Source organism: Fukomys damarensis, unplaced genomic scaffold, assembly GCF_012274545.1.
Source record: "Fukomys damarensis isolate Sample0158 unplaced genomic scaffold, DMR_v1.0_HiC HiC_scaffold_5, whole genome shotgun sequence".
NCBI lineage: Eukaryota > Metazoa > Chordata > Mammalia > Rodentia > Bathyergidae > Fukomys > Fukomys damarensis.
The window spans coordinates 31,614,978-31,634,175 of record NW_022900917.1 but is presented as its reverse complement, the minus strand read 5'-3'; the positions used below and the strand labels follow the sequence as shown (position 1 = coordinate 31,634,175).

At 48.3% G+C, this 19,198-nt stretch overlaps 1 protein-coding gene across 5 annotated transcripts in view; it reads right to left on the bottom strand.

The window, feature by feature from the left end:
• The window catches only part of Pag1 (phosphoprotein membrane anchor with glycosphingolipid microdomains 1), a 125,725-nt gene that overhangs the window by 10,992 nt on the left and 95,535 nt on the right, over nt 1-19,198 (bottom strand). For all 5 annotated transcript variants that reach the window (XM_033760424.1, XM_033760429.1, XM_033760428.1 and 2 more), the window contains 4 exons: nt 9,536-9,743; nt 7,690-7,741; nt 4,391-4,487; nt 1,933-2,534 (listed from right to left, as the gene is read on the bottom strand). In XM_033760424.1, the coding sequence (XP_033616315.1) occupies nt 1,933-2,534; nt 4,391-4,487; nt 7,690-7,741; nt 9,536-9,660 (876 nt within the window). In that variant the 5' untranslated portion in view covers nt 9,661-9,743. The remainder of the gene's footprint in view (nt 1-1,932; nt 2,535-4,390; nt 4,488-7,689; nt 7,742-9,535; nt 9,744-19,198) is intronic.

Genomic DNA, 19,198 nt, shown 5'->3' with positions numbered 1-19,198 from the left:
GGTTGCTGATGAGGCTCCTCCTCCTGTCTCATCTGCTGTATGTGTCACCACGGTCACTTCTTTCCCCCAGACACTTTCTTCACTCTGCACCTTCCTGCTTTTCTTTCCTACTTCGGCTCCTTGTGTGGCTTCTGTTTCCCGTTCACTGTTCTCGGAAGCCTTCCAGCCTGTTTACTCTCACCCATCAGGGACCTCATCCAATGCCACGGCTTTATAAACCACGTTTCTGTGGACACATCTCAAGTGTACAAAGTCAGTCTTGGCCTCTCCTCCTAGCCCCATGATCAGCCTTGCTACTATGTGTTGTGTCTGCTCGAGGCCCAGGCTGTCTCAGATGACGTCCCCACGCTGCATGCCCAGCCTCCTGCAGACCTGCCTTGCCCAGGGCCTTCTCCATCTCAGTGCATGGCCATTCCAGCTGGCAGCAGTGCAGCGCAGGACAAACCTTGGACCCATATGGGTCTTTTCCTTCTCTCACTACCATGTATCATATGATCCATCAGCAAACCTCGCCAGTCGAGCTTACTCCTCTCATCACTGTGCAGCCCCTGCACAGGTCCAAGTCTCCATCTTTCATCTGGCAATTAGACTGGCCATCCTTTGGTCTCCTGCTTCACAGTCTACTCCCAGACATGCATTGGGGTTGCCACTGTCCCCAAGGGCTTCTTACCTGCGGTCCCCTCTACTTCATTTGCTCTTTCCCAAGCAGCACACGTACCCCAGAGAACACTTGTATGACTCACTCACCTCCGTTACCTCTGACTCAATGTCCCCTCCAGCTAGGCAGACCTGACTACTCTATCCGAAACTGCACTCTCCAGCTCGTTTCACAGCCCTCTTTATTATACTTATTCTTATGAACTTTAAACGTTATGCCTCTCTCTCCCCGCTAAACTATAAAAAGGGCACAAATTTTTGTTCAATTATGTTTGTTCATTGCTGTATTCCCAGCACCTACGCCTTATGGTTCATAGTGCGTGCTCATTAAAGTATTTTTGTTGAATTCATGAATATTCAACATTTCAAAGACTCAATTAGGATTGTTTATATGGGAGATGATGGATCACTCATTCAGACTACACTGTAAAAAGATAATCTGGCCTTCAGATGTGTACTTTCAGTTTTTAATGTAGAATCCAGAGAACTGCTTCTTGATCTTTCAAGTGCTTGCTTTCTACTTTGTCTTTTCCACCAAAACCTGAGTAGGAGAGAACACGATTTTTTCTGTGTGTGTGTGGAGAACAGAAACTTGGTATTAGTTGCCTGGAGGTGACGGGGCTTTCAATCCTTGGGAGGCTGGGACACCTGGAGATGAAAAGTTCAGGTGGCTCAGACATCAGATGGGACACACACGGAAGGCCGTGGGTTGTTGATACATTTTCCAGCTTTGTGGAAAGTCTATGCTTCAGAGCCACAAGTTACTGCTTAGGAACTCACAAAATAAGATCTCCTATTTGTTCTACTGGAGAGCGTGCACCCTCAGACAGAGCCTCAGCATCTGCACGTCCCCCTGTGCTTGTGGCTGTGCTGTGACTTCTGTGATCCCGAAAAGTTCAAGATCGCTGTGCTGCTCTGAAGCAGCAACAACCAAGAGAGGCAAAATGCGTGGCTGAGAATCTGCTGTCTCTATTTCATTCTTAGTCTTCATAATAAGGAAAATAATACTTGGCCCCAATTAGACATGCTGTAAGTCTTGGAAAATATCCAAGTAAGGTGCTGAGAGAGAAATATTTTCTAAACATGCGTTTTCACCATTTTATGACTTGGAGGGGAAAAAAGCCAAACACAGCTTACCCTAAAACAGCTTTCATGATTGAACCAACCTGTAAGCATTTGCATCTACCTCCCAGGACAATGTGAAAGTGAAAACCCCAGGACTAGCTGGACTCCCCATCGGGACAAAAGCCACGAAACCCCAGCAGTGGAGCCCACCTTGTTGGTCTCCCCGGTCTCCTCTGCCGTCCACTCTTCCGCCGAGCTCGCGTCCTTCTCCTGCAGGTTTTCATTCTCATCCAGGAGCTTGACAGGAACAGGCGGCGGGGCCTCCTCTTCGGGATCACACGAAGTTCCAAGAACGCTGTCTGCGTTAACGCTCTGGCGACACTTTTTGTTTCTGTCCACAGAGGCGTATTCAGCAAAGTCCGCTCTCCCTTCCGTTTGAGGCCCCGGAAGCTCCTTCAAGGTGGTAGTCAACTTGGCCTTGCCGCCGTGGCCTCTGTCCAGGTGTGTGGCTGTCGCCACCTCCTTGATTTCCTTCACGGTTTCATACAAGCAGTCCTCTACCATGTTCTCCTGCGACAAGCTGTCCTTGAGCACCTCGTACGGCCCCTCCGTGGCCGGCCCCTGCTCGCTGTCTGCACTCCTCTCCGTGAGCATCGCGTCGGCAGCGCTCTCTGGGGGGATCCTGGGCAGCTCCCGGCTCTGGTGACACTTGGGCTTCCCTGTGCTGTCCTGGGAGTCCAGCAGGTCCGATGCCGAGGTCTGGACTTCCTCATAGTGCTGCACGCAGGTCAGGGTGCTGTCTTCTGAGAGGACTGAAGGCGCGGAAGTGTTAAAAGGGGAAAGAGACAAATCCTTCAGTTAACTACTGCACTTCATCAGCGAACAGGTTATGTGATGTTAGGTTAAATCAAGACGCTCGCTTTTTATGTGACGCCTGGCTGCAAATTATGGCTGCTATGACGATGGTGGACAGTCTCATTTCAATCTCAGTTTAAAAGAAGCCATTCATTATGGGTTTCCTGGTACATGTCATAAATTATCTCGGCTACACTTGAACACACTGTTGCTTTCCTTACTTATCGCTTCTCCCAGTAAGGCTGGTGTGGGCAGTGTCCCATGGTGCCACAGGATCAAGGTGACAACCCATGGGTCCGGACTGTGGGAGACTGGACACCGAGAAAGGGCACGTGCGCGGTGGCCTCTTGTCTTGCCTGCTGCCTCTCCCTGTTGGGAGGGAAGAGTTGGTAGCTATCTCCCCCGACAGGTCCCTTTTGCTGGCCGGGTATAATGGAAGCAGTAGGGCAAACATGGGCCTGTAGGCCCGTGTCACAAAGGGAGGGCCTGGACACCCTGTGCCTCTTTAAAGGTCTTCCCCTGCTCCCCACTATTCCTTCTTCAAATTAGGACATCCAAATGTGAAATTTATGGACTGCTACAGAAATGTCGCCACGTTAAGCCAGTTGGTCATCCTTTACCGAAGGGTTTTGGAGCACCTGCTACCTGCCAGGCAGTAGAGACACATCTGAACAGAGTCCTTGTGGTGTTTACACCAGGGTGAACAAGCTCTCACCCTAATCTTCACTCTGGAGGGATCAGAAATGGTGTCCCCAAGAGGTGTGTGGGGAAATCATGGTGGAGCCCTCCACCTCTGAATCCAACACCACCGCCCTGTGATCCAAACCCCTCTGGGGTGGCCTTCTGTCCTCTGGGGCTGGGCATCTGCTCCAGGGAGGACAGAGAATGGGCACTTGTGTCCGAGGACTATGGGGGCAATCCTGACCACCCTTCAGTTTCCTTATCAGCAAGTGGGGTAACAGGATGACCTTCTACCCCAGGGGGAAGTGCTCTGTAGGCTGTAAAGTATGAAGCGAACTGAGCTGATACTTTTGTCTACAGGGCAGGAAACAAGTGGACACTATGCAAAGTGGCTCTGCGTGTCCAACCCCAGACTATGAGAACCTGGTTCAAGTGGCAGATCCTTGGTTCAGTGACCACAAGATCTTCACAAAGTATTCACCTCTCCGAACTGAATTTTAATAAATTCATGTTGTTTTATGGTACTCAGTTTGTGGTCATTGGTTATAGCAGCATTGTGTACAGTTTCCTCATCTTCGAATGGTAACAATGCCTATTTCAGAAGGTAGAAATAGTTTTACTATGATTAAGAAGTAATCTTACAGGGCTTAGGTGAGGCAGCTTGAGTGTGCATATCTTTTTTTTTTTTTTTTTTTTTTTTTTTTTTTTTTTGGTACCAGGGATTGAACTTGGGCACTTGTGCTTGTGAGGCAGGCTCCAGAACCACTGAGCTAAAATCCCCTCCCCTCACACACATCTTACAGTGAGGCCTGGCACACAGAAGGCAGCCAGTGGATATTTCTTTGTTTGCTCTTTGAGACAGGTCTTACTGTGTGCTTGAGACTGCCCTGGAACTTACAGTGATCCTCCTGTCTCAGCCTCCCGAGGGCTGGAATTACAGGCGTATGCCACCATGCCCAGCAATCAGTACATATTTGATAAGCGTTATCCAAAGGAGATTGCTAAAGCTGACAGTCACACTCCAACAGAATGAGAACACATTTCCTAGATTCTCAGCTACAGTTTTTGAAACCTAGCACTTTGCTAGGTGACGAGGGCTGGGTGGGAAGCTGGTATTTTTTGTAGAACTTACTGTCACCATTGGTGAGTGCCCCATTCTGTTCACTGCTAATGAGAGCATCTGTTGCCAGGCTGGTCACTGAATGGCTGAACATCTCCTTGTCAGAAGGCTGCAAAACACAAACGCACCCACATGGCTAAGACTCTAGGCTGTGTGGTACAGGAGAGCATGCATGGCTTTTTCTAAAACTTAAAACAGAAAAAGCAAAACCAGCATTGACTATTTAGACATAAATCAGGTAAAGTAAAATTAAATTGATTTCCTTGGTTAACTAGTTACATTGAAGAGCTTAACAGTTGAGGACCACATCAGGCAGCACGACATGGAAGGTTCTACTGGACAGTGTGGCTCCAATCTCCCTGGGACCTTCCAGGCCCCTTGCAGAGCTTCCCACCTGGTGATCTCCCTGGGTGCTGGGAGGTTATGATGCCTCTGTTCCCTGAGCTCAGGCACGGAGGGTCCAGAGTTCCCCTACTGGTCAGAATGGACCCAGCAGGGAGCAGCTGCAACCCGTAGCTGGGTGCTGTCTCCTTACAGCTGTGCGTGGAAAACCCGGCGGAGCATCACTCTCTGTCACCTGATGGGCACAGGCTGAGACCTGGGCAAACACAGCCAGGGCTGGTGGTTTCGGAGATTATTTCAGAACAGCCAAGTCTCTACTTTAAGGTCCACAAAACAGTCATGTACTAAAAACTAGCTTTGCAAACCTTTCTTATTCTCAGAAACAAACACAGGACAACTGGGGGTGGGCAGGGGAGGATGGCGCCATCAGTTTGCTGCTCGGTAGAATGTACATTACCTGGGACAACGCGCCCGGCTTGGCTGTCACCAAGGGTAGGTAGAAATAAGGTGGTCTGTGCACATTTCTTTAAATATTCAACTGGTCCCAGGCAGCAGCCTGAATCACTGTAACCCCCACCCTAACATTGTTCTCAGGGCCTGTGCGACCGTAGAGGTGACCTCAGGTCCCAGGATCCCACACGGAGGGCACTGACACACACAGCACAGGAGCCTCGGTTCTGTGGGCTCACATATCCTCTGACTCCCGCTTGGGAACTGAGTAACAATGACAGACAGCACACGGCCTGCACTGTGTGAAGAGGCGCAGGTTCCTGCCTGAGAGTCACTGCTCCAGGCCAGAGCTGCTCACATCTGGCCCCGGAAATGCAGGTGCCAGTGTCCCAGAAATGGTGTCCTAGCAGGGAGGGGTGGGTGGGAGGAGGGCACTCAGATGGGTCCCAGACAGCATTAACTGTCGCAGCTGAAGTTTTGCAAGCTGGGTTCTGCACTCCAGGTCTGATCAGCTTCTACAGGAGGCGGCACCTGTACATGATCCGTGAGCTGAGCTCCGAGGGTGTGGGCACGTGTTATGCATGGGAGTGCAGGTACCACTGCCAGTGTGTGCACCGCTCTCTCCCTCACAGGAATGCACAGTGGTAGTGAGGGGACGAGACGGTGTGCAGTGTGATGGAGGAGATGGAGGTAAGGAAGAAAGTGCAGAGAGCCAGCATCCTCCTTCCCTCCCTTTTCTTTCCTATTTTCTTTTCTTCAGTAATGCTGGGGATTGAACTAGGCAGCTACAGCCCCAGACCTTTTTCAAAATTCTATGAGGGGACAGGGTCTTGGTAAGTTTCACTGGCTGGGCTCAAACTTGAGATCCTCCTGCTCTAGCCTCTTGCATGGCTGCTACGACAGGTCTGCTCCACCACACTGAATGAACTTGTTCCTTTTACTCACTTGCTAATTTCTTTCTATCTCACCCATGGCTTCTGTCTGACCTTGGCCAACAGCGGGGTCCAGAGGTTCTGGCCAGTGGTTCTCTCACGGGAGCGCACATGCAAAGCAGCTGGAGGTCGGTTCTAACTCCCTGGGCCCCAGGCCTGGAGAATCCCATTCCTCACCTGCCTGCAGCTGCAGCTGGGGTCCGGCCACCCTTGCGAAGCCCTGGCCAATAAGGGAGTGAGGGTGTAGGTGGTCTCCCCACCCCTCTCACTTCTCCTTGGGTTCCTCCACAGCAGCCGTCGTGGGGGCACGTGAGAAATGGGGACAATGTGGATGACATGGATGGAGGTGGGACTGTGGTAAGAAAAGGGTCTCAGAGGAGTCTGCTGAGGCCCTGAGAGTAGTGCGGTGAGGTGAGCACTGAACACAGGCAGGACCCTGGGGCCCCAGGAGAAATCTGGGCACCCTCACAACTTCCTAGCCTGAGAACTCAGGGTCAGGTAGCCTGTGCTCTGCATTTGCTCTGAATGTCTACAGGCTACAAGTCTGACCCTAGATCTTGTGGTATAGATTGATGAGTCCATACTTCCTTCGTGCCCACTTCCCCCAAGTAGACTGGGCCTAGCCTTGAGGCGTGACGTCCTGAACAGAAGGCAGCTTCTGTTTAATTCCATTGCAGAGCACAGGCTGGACTCTGAACTCAGCCTTGCAAAGAGGGTGGAACTGCCCTCAGCTGCTGCGCCGACTTATGCGGATGACCAGGAATGTCTTGGGCTGTTCCTTGCCAGGTGGTCCCACCAGGAGCCCATAGGACGCTGAGGGCTGAGGACAGTGTAGTAGGGCCAGGCTGAATGGGGGTGCTGTGGGTGCCAAGCTCTGATGAGCTTCAGAAACAGCTGTGAGGGCTGAACCCCTCCCCAACCACACGTTCTTGTTTGAGTTCCAACCTCCGGTACCTCAAATGTGACCTCATTTGGAAACAAGGTAACTGCAAATGACACCGGTTAGGATGAGGGTAGGATGGCCCCAGCTCAGTGCATCTGGCTTTTATAAGGGGAACTTGGAGCTGTGAGATGCACAGAGAGGAGAATGAAGTGAAAAGCAGAGGGAGATCACACGTGACGATGAAGGCAGAGGTGAATGACTTCTCCATGAAGAGCGCCAGACGCCAGCGGAGGGCGGCGCAGACTCACCCTGCCAGCCCTCGGCGCGGGGGCTTCCGGCCTCCAGATCCGAGAGGCGGTGGTTGTCACTTAAACCACCAGGTTTGTGACAGCTAACTGGAGCTGGGCAGAGGCAAAATACAACATCCCTGCAGTTTGGGCTCCCGTAAGGGTCTTTCTGGGGGCTGAACAACTGCATCTGTTTTAGAATCTCCACAGTCCTGGCCCACTGCACAGGCCCTGGGCTGGAGATATCACAAACCTGTGGAAGGGGTGCAGTCCTAGCAGTGAGTGCACCTCCACTCAGTTCCGTCCCTCAGTGCTGCTCAGATCATAGAAAAGTGGATACTTTGGAGAAGCGGCTGATGTTTTAAGCGCGAGCGCGCGCGCACACACACACACACACACACACACACACACGCTTACCACATTCATCAAGTTCTCATGGTCCCCGCTGTGCTGTCTTGGCTTCTTTTCTCTGAAATGGAAAATAAAACAGTATTCTAATATGAAATGGGCCTCTTAGAGTCCAACATATACTACCCCCACCTAGTCTAATTATTATCAATTTCTTTTTTGAGGTACTGGGGCCTCATGTGTCCTAGGCAAGTGCTCTACCACTGAGGTACATCCCAGCCCTTAAAAAAAAAATTTTTTTTTTGAGACAGGGTCTCACTAAATCACTGAGTCACCCTGGCTGGACTTGAATTTGATTCTCCTGCCACCATCTCATGAGTAGCTGGGATTACAAGTGTGCGCTGCTATACCAGACATCTACTTTTGAATCTCATATTTTAAGAACTGTGCTTATTTTGCACCCAGAGAAAAAAACCCAGTCACTAGACCACAGTATGTGGGTGTCACGGGTACGAGGAAATGGAGCCACGGTGAGGGCCTGTTCCTCCCCTGAGCAGAGAGGAGAATACAAGTCCACACCGTGAGGACGGAGGAGGGTGCTGCATAGGAGCTGTTTCTATCTAGAATAATGGAATGAGTTATATCAGCTTTTCCTCATAAATCTAGACAATTATTTCATTGCTTAAAGTGTACAAAGTCACACACTGCAATGGAACAGAGAAAATAAAGAAAATACACATTTTGGCATATCAGGAAGGCTGCATGCTTTCAGGATGAGTCATATATACTTCTAGTCTATGGAAAAGCCTGTTGAGTAAAAATAGAAGTTGTTTTTTTTTTTTAAACTCGGCGCGCTAAGGAAAGCCACGGGCAGTGGAGACGTTTCCCATTTACGTATGAGGCCAGAGTGACACCTAGTGGGCAAGTGAGTACTTGCAGCAGCGGGACTTCAGGGCCCAGTACTTGGATGAAGACCTGTGTCCCAGCGCGGCAGGAATTAGGAGGTTATCTAGGGTCAGAGACTGGCTTTCCCTCTCCTGACAGATTTTAGGGTAGGAAGCCATGTCAGATTTTTTATGTGACACGGGTCAAATTTCTTTTGAGGGTCAGAAGAGTCTGCAGGATGGCTGGCTCAGCTGTTGGGCAATGGCTCTCAGCACACCAGGGGCTGCATAAAAGTAACCATTCTTGAATGTCTGGAGGAGTTACCCCCCGGGCAGGAAGAACTTCACTTCTCTCTGAGCAAAGATCCCTGGTGGAGGGACTGGCATTTTATTTGAGACGGAGGAGACAGAAGTATAATTATAAAACAAAAACAAAAACGCACACCAATGATTATCCTATACACAGTGTGTCTCTTTTCTGGAAAGGTGAACCTATTACTTCAGAAACTGCGATTCACTCCCTACTGCCTCCTCTTTTCTCCCTCCCTTCTTTTCTGACATGGGCTTGCTACACAGTTCAGGCTGGTCTTGAAATTGTGATCCTCCAACCTCAGCCTCCTAAGGGCTGGGATTACAGATGTGTACTGCCTGGTTAATATCACACACATTTTTACTAATAAGCGCCCCCCCCGCCATGTAACAGCAAAAATCCCCAGGAATTTACAGTGAAAAAGTGTGTATCACACTTAAAGATTTCAAAATTACAGATAAAAAACCTATAGTTCGACAAAGATGTGTTTCAAACAGCAAGAATTTCTGAGAAATTTAATATATGAGGGGCTCTTTGTGTTGCTCCCCAGAAAAATCCATATAGATTTTCATTAGAGTAAAAAAAGTGTCCTGAGACCCGAGACCCACTGCTGATCGTAAGGCGCGAGTCTCTGTGGGTCCGCGTGTAACAGGCTTTTTAGTATGAAGACTGCGGGCACACGGCACAGGTCAAGGCTCCAGGCCACACGCGCTGCTCTCACCTGTCACAACTAGAGCACAGAAAGACGAGGAGGGCGATGAGAAAGAACGTGGCGACAGCTGCCAGACTTCCCCACAGGATGATCTGCGCCTGTCCGCCGCCCAGAGCGCTGCCTGGCGGTCCCATGGCGGGGGCAGGAAGAGGCACCGCTGGTGGGAGGAGTCAGTCGCTCAGAGGCGGCCACATGGACTGCAGGGCGCTGCGCCTGCCTGCGGAGAACAACGCGTTTGGAAGTTACTTCCCTGGCACAGCACCAGAACCCTGCACAGGCCGAGCACCCCCAACTTCCTGACACCTACGTGACCAGGTGTCGGGGGCTGCAGCCACATGAAGGCGCACCAAGATCGGAGTACAATTACTTTCGGGTTATGTGTGAGGAAGATACGGAACATAAATGAATTTCATACCTAGGCTTGGGTCGCTGCCCTCCACATCTCATTACATAACTTCAAATAGTCCCAAATCCCTCCCTGCTGAAATCCGAAATCCCAAATATTTATTTGTTTTCATTGGCAGTCCCCCCCCCCAAAGAGATATCCCATCAGCACTTCATTTCCTGTCAGGAGCAAGGCCTCAGGGCAAAGTCAGGGAAACGGGATTCAAAGGCTGATTCTGGATAAGTCCCTTCTGTGTCTGGCTTTGGTTTTCCTGCCATAAAAATGCAGTTGGAAAGTATCAACGCCTCACACAGTCTTGGAAGCAATGGAGTCGCATTATCTTGGTATATTTGGGAGATGGATTCTTCGTGTCTTCAAATAAAGTTCCCAATTAGTCCACGGTAAGTAAATTCATATTCATTTGGATTTATTTTTTTCTAACCAGAATAGTATACACATTCTTTATAAAGCTTTTGCAAACATGCAATTCATCACCTGTCCTCCACTGCCATCTCTTCTCTCCCTTAAGTCCCCAAACCCATTTTTCTCTTAGAAAGTTGAAGGTCAATTCGACTACCGACACAGTCTTTCTCCTCACCTGAATACCTGAGGAGGCGACTTTACTTTCAAGGCTGGTTTCCACAAAGCCTCTGTAAGCACCCATACGGCCTGTTTACAAACAGCTACGAATGGAGTATTACGAGTTGCACTTAGTACATTTTCGTACCTGGTATGTGCTAGGGACTCTTTAAATGCTTTCCTCCTTTAACTGTTACTACCACACAGGAGTCCCTGTTTCACAGACAAGGAAGGTGAGTCCCAGCAGAGAAGTCACAGGACTTGGTCAGCAGGAATGAGGGTGGCTGCATGGATTCCAAAACCTGTGTGCTCCCAAGGAAGCTTCTAGTTGCCAGTGGCTACTCTCCCCCTGCTCCAGCCTCGGTGCTTCTATGAGAATGGTCAGATAGCTTTGCTCAGTCTTTTAAGTATTACAGATATTTTGAAAATAGTTTATCACACTATTCACGATGACCTGTCATCAGATAGCTCTTGTTTAAGGAAAACTTTGGTTAGTTCTATAACATTCCAACTTCAAAGGAACAGTCTGGAACTTAGTGTGGTGAAAAGAGTAAGCAAATGGGCATTTCTGTCTTAGAACAATAGATCACAAGTCAACATAATGCTTTTCTGGAAAAGAGTGTCGGTGCCTACATCTTCCTCTGCTTCGTGGACAGCTCTGTGATTGGCCTTCTCAGAGTGGATGCACAAAAGCAGCTCTCTGGTGTCTTTGTGACAAACCAGAGAATGTGTGAGAGGAGAAATGTGAAAATCATTTTGCCAAAGGCCATCCGGCTGGGCCACAAATTTTCCAGGTGAAACATGACCACATTTACTTGTCTATGCAAGGTAAAGAATAAGAAAAAAGCTAAAGAATAAGAAACTTTTTGCTACAGTGCACCTAGAATTCTGGATGAAGTGAATTGTTTTCCTCAGGCTATGAGTCAACACGAACACCTCCTTCTAATGCTCTATAAACATTTAAGTTAGGACTTCTTGAGTCATATAGCATTTCTTCCTCTGTTTGGTTATACAACTGTAAATACTACAGGCACACCGTAATAAAGTTGAATTGCTTTTGCATGTTTGCCCTGGATAGTTGTAAGGAATGAAAATAACTACCATTTCTCTTACGATTTGTCAATGCAAAGAATAATTCACTCTAAACTGAGCCTACAAATTGGCACCACAATAGGATATAAAAATGCATTCCAGCACGTACTTAAATCAAGGAGACCTATGAAAATAGATGAAATAACTTTTTCTATACAGTATAGTTCCAAACCATAAAACATTTTTAGGAAGCAGACAAAAGATCTACCTGTGCACAGATGTTTGTTTGTTCCTTCGCTCATCCATAAGCAGATTAATCAGTGCCTGTTAGGAAAGTGCTAAGTTCTTAGAAAATTGCTGGCTGTGTGAATTACAGCATCCGTGACCCACCCAGCAAGCCTCGCCTGGATCTGCAGCACCTCTCTGCATTTTGGCATCTGTTTCTCTCCTCTCTCTCTCTCTTCTCTCTCAACAGGGGGAGGCAGACAGGACAGAATGAAATGTGTGGGGCACCAGTCTATTAGGATAGCACATGGAGAAAGAGGATGCACGGGGACCATTTACCAGCTACTGAATCAAGGGTGGAGTTCAGAGAAAATCCTAACTTACTCCCCTTCAACTAGAATTTTCTGAACAGCTACTCAGAGAGACACTTTTTTAAAGAAGTTATCTTGGACAAAATCCTACAATGAACAGAACAATCACCCGGTGCAGGGTTCGGAGTGAGACAGTGTAATCCCCAGGGCCAGGGGTCCTGCGGTTCCAGTTTTCACATCACAGCACTCACTCCTAGGGCTGGTGGGGCCGTGGCAGTCCCACTGGAGGAGACGGGGGCAATGGCGCTGGAAGGAGGGGCTATGACAGGCGCTGCCTTTTACTAGGTGTGTGATCCACACCCATGACCTTTTGTCCTCACCGCAGTCCACTGAGGGAGGATCATTCCCATGTTAGAGATCTGCTACTCTTCTCTCCCGGTCTCTATGGATTTGCTTTCATAACGCTATTGCCCATTGTTCTTTGGCTGATACCTTAATGTTTGACAGCTCATCTACAATTGGGTCAGAAATGCACCCTGCCACCATCCCATCAATATGGGTAGGTGGGATTAGCTCCTCTGTCCTTCTGTGTGTAGATGGACCGATCTCTCCTCTGTGTGTATAGACTGACCCTCCCCCATGTATGTAGAGGAACTGACCCCTCCCCCAGGGGTGTAGATGGGCTGAGTCCTCCCCATGGTTAGACTTCATCACTGGCTGTGCCTATGTAAAATCATGGTTGCATCTTATAATTTAATAAAAATGGTGAATAAGAGGCGGTGGTACTTCCTGCATTCCTCAATTCTATGTAATTTTGGATCATATAGGAATTTATCTTTGGCCTTGAGAAAGGTTAGTGTTTGGGGTTATTGGACTTCTGCTGTGAATCCTTTAGGAAGTGAGTTTGGTTATTTATTTTTGAACTGAAAGCTCTACAATCTGCTATTATTTAAAAATATCCATTCTATGATTTTAGTGAATTAGCGATTCAATCAGAAAAGCCACTGAGATTTACTTTAAAAGCAGATGTCACTTCAAACCACAAGGTGGCAGTGCAACCCCACTTCAACCCAATCAGTATCAAGGAGAGGAGCACAATTCTTGCTGATCTTATGTCTGGCATTTTAATTGTTTTAATTAGCCTAGATTATCAGCCACCAGAATCAATTTAAAGAAAACGGAACCCAGTCGAAAGCAATGAAAGGTGCAAACCAAATGGCAGCTATTCACTTCTTCAGCCAAATCTCAACAGGTAGGTGCTGTGATCACAGCTGATTCTATAAATACTTTGCAGAGCTAGGATGGCCAACAAGATTAGCCACAGTCCAGACACTTCACAGTTTCTCTGAAGTAGGTGTGGGTCAGTAATGACAGTCATTACCATTTTACAGCTGTCCTCCTCAACCCATAATTAGGGAGGATAGAAACCATCTCCACTGATGACCCTCAGGAGGGAGGATATAAGGAGGTCAAAGCCCTAAGCCCATGGGAATTGCTCATTACCAGGTGTGGGAACCATGCACTGTAAGGACAGTTTATGGGCCACAAGTTAACAAGCAAGTTTAATAATGGCCGAGGAGCCAGCTTCTCTGTTCTGTGCTCTGTGCTTACACTGGTTGGTGCACAGGCCAAGGTGAAGTAAGTCTTGCATTTTTTCCTGTCTCCTGAAGGAGTTTTAAGCTCCAGAGTCTACGTTGAGGTATGGTGTTGCTTCAGACCAAAGGGACTCTGAGCGACACAGGCTAGCCTGCCCCTTGGAATGCAGTATAAAAGAGAGCCCACTGGGTCAGACGTGCACGTGGGGGGTCCCTGAGACACGTTTACCACCCCACCCTGATTAGATTAAAAAGTCACGTTGCCTTCACAAGATTATTACCACAATCTCCAGTTGGTTCCATCACCGAGTCAGGGGAAGTATACATCCGGGAATTACAAAGGAATGAAGGCAAGATTCTGAGGCAAGATTTTTTGTGTGTGTCTAGCTTCCTTGATCATTTCACAATGTCACTGCAGAGCAATATCCTGTCATTTCTTCCTGCAGCAGCTCCACGTCACCTGCAAAGTCTTCTCACCACCAGACCAAAGGGACACTGTTATCAAGACTTGTTGTTCCAGGACAAGAATCAGGCACTTGTCCTCAGAGCAAGTCATAAATCCTTATGGCTCCTGTCAGCATGACCTGATTACTTTTCACACATACCAAGCTTATGGATGTACTGAGGAAATGGGAAGGTGGATCCTCTGGGGAGAGGAAGGTGTGTGTGGTTGTCATTTGTCTTCAAGAATAAACATCATGGAAATAATGTAGGAAAGCCAAAAGGCAAGTGACTGACAGGTAAGGAAATGACACGTAATGTTGCTTTTCCAAATGTTATGATTTGGAAACCAATTTCCAAGGTTCATTTTGTTTTTGAGAGGGGGGAGGGAGGGAGAGGGAGAGAGAGAGAGAGAGAGAAGAGACAGAGAGAGAGAGAGAGAGAGAGAGAGAGAGAGAGAGAGAGGAAAAGAGAGAATGAATTAGGGCAAGAGCTTGTTCTTTGCAGAAGCCCCTATGGTGTGCATTCTGGACAGGGCACTGAGACCTGCATGCACTTAGGTTAAGACGATCCATCCCACAGACCGGGCATAGGCTGCTTTCCACACAGTCCTGGAGGGCGGTCCCAGGAAGTGTGCCGTTTGTCTTCAGGCTCACTCTCCCTGCCTCTCCTGCTTGCTCACTGAGCTAAGTTAGAAGTCCCCTGAGGACAGAGATGAATCACTTCATTTCTTACTCCAGTCACCGAATCTACATGACCTGAAAAATAGGAGCCAGGCAGGACGATTTTAATGAATGCATGTTTCTGAAGGAAGGATGCTGAGATCACAAGTGGACTCTCAAAATGCAAGTTTAATTCATATTTTATATGGTAAAGGAGAGAAGAATCAAAGAGATGATTCTATTAAGCAGCCCATTAAAAACCAGCCCAGCGTGTCTTGAGAACAAACCCTAACTCAGATGAACCCAGCTTTCTGCCCTCCGCACTGTCACCAAAATGCCTTGGGAAAAGTGACCACCCTGGCGATAGTGTCGTCACTGGACAGTCATCATCACTCCATCAGGCCTCCTGATGCTGGTGGGCTCCTGTTTCTAGGCTTAGTGTCCCGAGAGCCCTTCTCAGCAGTGACAATTTCATCTCTTCCACATGTACAGACCTGACATTTCTCAAACGGAAGGCAGCTTTAGACATCCCGGGGCCGCCTCCTCCCGTTTCCCACCCCATGAAGACCCATCCTTTGGTCTCAGCTTCCCTGGCACTTCCTTGAAGCCCATTTTCCTCACGCCCAACCCTCTCCATGTTTCCTCTTTTTCCTTCCTACCGTTACTCAACACTGAAATGAAGATGTCATTTGAGTGTCACTGAGGCTGGCCCCAGCCCTAGGAGGCAGGAGTTTGAGCAGACCTGTCTGGTGCACAGCTGCAGCCCTAGTGTGTGGCACACAGTGGACACTGAGTGGGCACATTTATTGCGTGAACAGTTGAGAGGAGGAGATGCATTTTGCAGGAGGTGCCCATTGCCCAGGCCTTGAGAAATGGTAAGTATTTGAATGAGAAGCTCTTTTCCTCAGTCTTCTCAGGGCATGCTGAAATCAGACAGCTACACAGGAGTCACGGAAGTCTGCTTGCCTGGCCACAGGGCATGCCTAGCTCCCGCTCTCCTCCCTCCTCCTCATCCGTCATGTTGGCTTCCCCCAGGCCCTAACAAAGAAACTAGCTACAAATCAGCAATGACGCATAGGCTTGAGATACAGACACAGAAAACCCTCACTGAGTACTTTTCCAAGTGTGTTTCATTAATCCTCTGACCTTGGATATGAATGTTCCTGAATCTATTTTATGAATGAGGAAACTGGAACTCAAGTTAAAGGCCTGTCTAGGGTCACAGGGCAACAGGTTTCCTGACTCGGTGTCCCCAGCACTTTCTACTCCAGGAGGCCACCTGCCTGTGCGCTCTCATCCTAAGTGTAAGCAGAAGCCACTGCCAGGTGGTTGTCCTGTCTAGGACAGGAGTAGCCAGGTGAGGACCTGGAAGCCACACCCATCTTCCCAGCAACCTGTGCGTTTTTGGCACCAGGGAGAAGAAAGCTCACTACCTGTTGGTTCAGGGCCTGCGTGGTCCCAGCCATGTGCGAATCATGGACGGTCCTCCCAGGGGATCTGGAGGGTTTTCCAGGCCTCATCCAGCCAGCTACGCTGTGATGGATATGGTGTTTACACGAAGGCTGGTTTCCTGAGACGAGGACTATTTACAGTCATGCTCAGTTAAACTCTGCTTTGCCCTCTTTGTATTTGGCTTTTGAGGCTCAGTGATTCAGTCATGCATTTTTTTCCCCGTAATAATAAATGACTTAACCAAAAGCAAACTTCAGTTTCTTTGCTGAGAGAGTTTCAGAAACGTACTGTGGGGCACACACGACACAATCAAATCCTCCTCTCATGGTTCCTGATGCCCAAAGCTCAGACTGGCTTGAACACTCCTTTAGATGGTGGTGATCCCGCATGGCAGTAATTACAAATGGTCCCTTGTTTGCTACCTGCTCCTTAGCTTTACAAAGCTCTCACCCCACCATGCACCCCCGAACCTGGGCATCAGAAGAGCCTGATTAGAAAAGGAAACCCTCAAGACTGCAGACAGAACTTAAGAGCAGAAGACAACTTGTTCACCTAACAGGGAGGCATCAACAGAGGCTTCTGCTCGTGACAATGGCGCATTGCTATCTCTGCTATACTGTCAGATGTTCTTTCATGGTAGGTGCTGCTGATTTAATATTCTATCAGGCACTGGCAAGATGGGCTCAGCTTATAAACCTGTGCTCAATACATCTGAGTTATCTTTACATTGAAAATATTGCGAATTATCTATGTTATAAAATCGCTAGACAAAACACTTCTTCACTCCTAAAAAATAGAAGAGCAGGGCTGGGGACTTAGCTCAGTGGTATCGCTGCCTGCCTCATAAGTGGAAGGTCTTGCATTCGATCCCTGGTTTAAAAAAGGAAGAAGAAAGAAGAAGAAGAAGAAAGAAGGAGGAGGAAGAGGAGGAGGGGGAGAGAGTGTACCCTGGCAATGGCACCTGGGAACTTGTTGAAAATGCAGAGCTCTGGTCCTCCTGGGCTTAGGAAGTGGAAACTCCAGGGTGCGCTTTAACAAGCACTTCCGCTCACCGAGACGCACCCTGGAGTCCTAGAACAGTGCTCCTCAAACTGTCACAGCCCATGGGTGGGTGGTCTGGAGATCTCATTATAGTGTACCTGATTCAGCCTGTCTAGAGGGGCCTGAGACTCTGCATTTCTAACTGGCTGCCAGGTGCTGTCGAGGCTTTTGGCCTCCGTGTGGAGCAGCGGTGGGGAGATAGATGTTCATCTTTCTTCCAGCGAGGGTTGAGGCTTATGCAGCTAGGTCCCTGGTGCTGAACCTGGCCTTGACTTTACTAAGGTGTATGTGACCGGGGAAGCCTTCTTGATCCTGACAGAGAAGCTTTAATATAAGGCAGCTCTGCCAGTTCAGAGTCTGAAAAAAGGGCCACTGAGTGGATACACCACGGCCAGGTGCAGATTCAGATGCAGCTTCTTCTCCGTGCATTTCCACTAAATTGCTGCTTGGCTTGACCCAAGTCCAAGCCTCCCTGTGCCTGGGGTTCCTCTTCTGAAAACTGTGGTCCTTTCTAAGGTTTCTGTTCAGCTCGCAGCCTCGGAAATTTTATAACAGTGGCTAGTGATTCCCAAAATCTACAACAAAATTTTAGGACACTGAACACAAAGGCAAGTGTTGGCACACCAAGAACTTTAAATTCTCAAAGCCATCAACCATTTCGATGCCCAGAAAGCACAGTCTCAGTAGTCCAGGGACCTCGGAAGAGGCCACGTCAGTAAATGGAGGTCAAGAGGAGAAAACTTGAGCGGTCTTTTCAGGCAGCATCAGGAACAATCCCAACAACCCTTGTGAGACCCCAGCTGCACTCTAGGAACACCATGGTCTGTTGTACCCTGGCGGAGGGACTGACCTAAGTCTCCTTACTTCTTCATTAACACACAGTGGATATATTTACACTGTTATAATTGAGATTTACCACAGTCTTTCAGCAAAATGCCAGGACAGAACCAAATATGCAGTGAGTGTACATACGGGTAATGAAGAAAGCAAACATTTCTGCCAGGAAGCTTCTTTAGCTCTTTAAAGGCAAATGCTCAAAATTTGGAAAATCTTACCAAGGCAGCAAGTTTGAGAGGAATGCATCTAAGCTCTAATTTTAGTACTTGATAAGCCCAAGGAGGCTCTAAATGTGGTAGGACCTTCCCTGGCGGTTATTAAAGACTCCTTAGGCTGGTCTTGCTGGTTTCTGGGCTATACCCCTCATGATACTCTGACATTTTCATTCACTAGACAGAGAATTGCTAAATACCAACCATATGTTAAGCGCAATACATTTTCTAATCACACTTTGAATAGGAACCAAATTGGTCCGCTATAATTAAATTTTGCAAGAGGTGGAAAATGCTTAGAGTTAAATTCCTAATATAGAGATATATTCTGGCCACAAATAAAACACAATTATTGAATTCCAAGCATGTGAATGTCCAAGCTGCATTTGAGGCAGCATTTTTCACAATCACCACAGCTTGGTTCTGTTTAGCTTGGCAGCAGAGGCTCTGTGGAACGGGTGGAGCTGCAGTGCCCTTGGACTGATGTTGTTTCAAACTGAGAACTGTCCTCAATGTGTCCGGTGGATTCCACAGACAGCCTTTGCAAGTTCACAGGGTGGAAAGGCCCACCTCCCACCCATGCGCAACATCACAGCATGTCAGCTGGCCTCGGAAGACCTGCCAGGTTCCAAGGACCAGGAAGACAAATGCACAGAGCTATGTCTCTCATTCTACACTGGAGGAGCTGCTTTTACTTTGCAGTTAAAGCTGAAAACTTAAAAAATCAAATACTCATGGAAGAGGTAGCATGAACACTGAAGATCACAGTAAGACATAAGTGACTAGCAACAGACCCAGGCACCTGGTGAAGTAAAGGGCGGGGAAGAGAAGAGGGCTGAGACCAGCACACAGAGTGCTGCATGGCCAAGGGACAGAAGGCATGGGGGAGTAGAAGTAGGT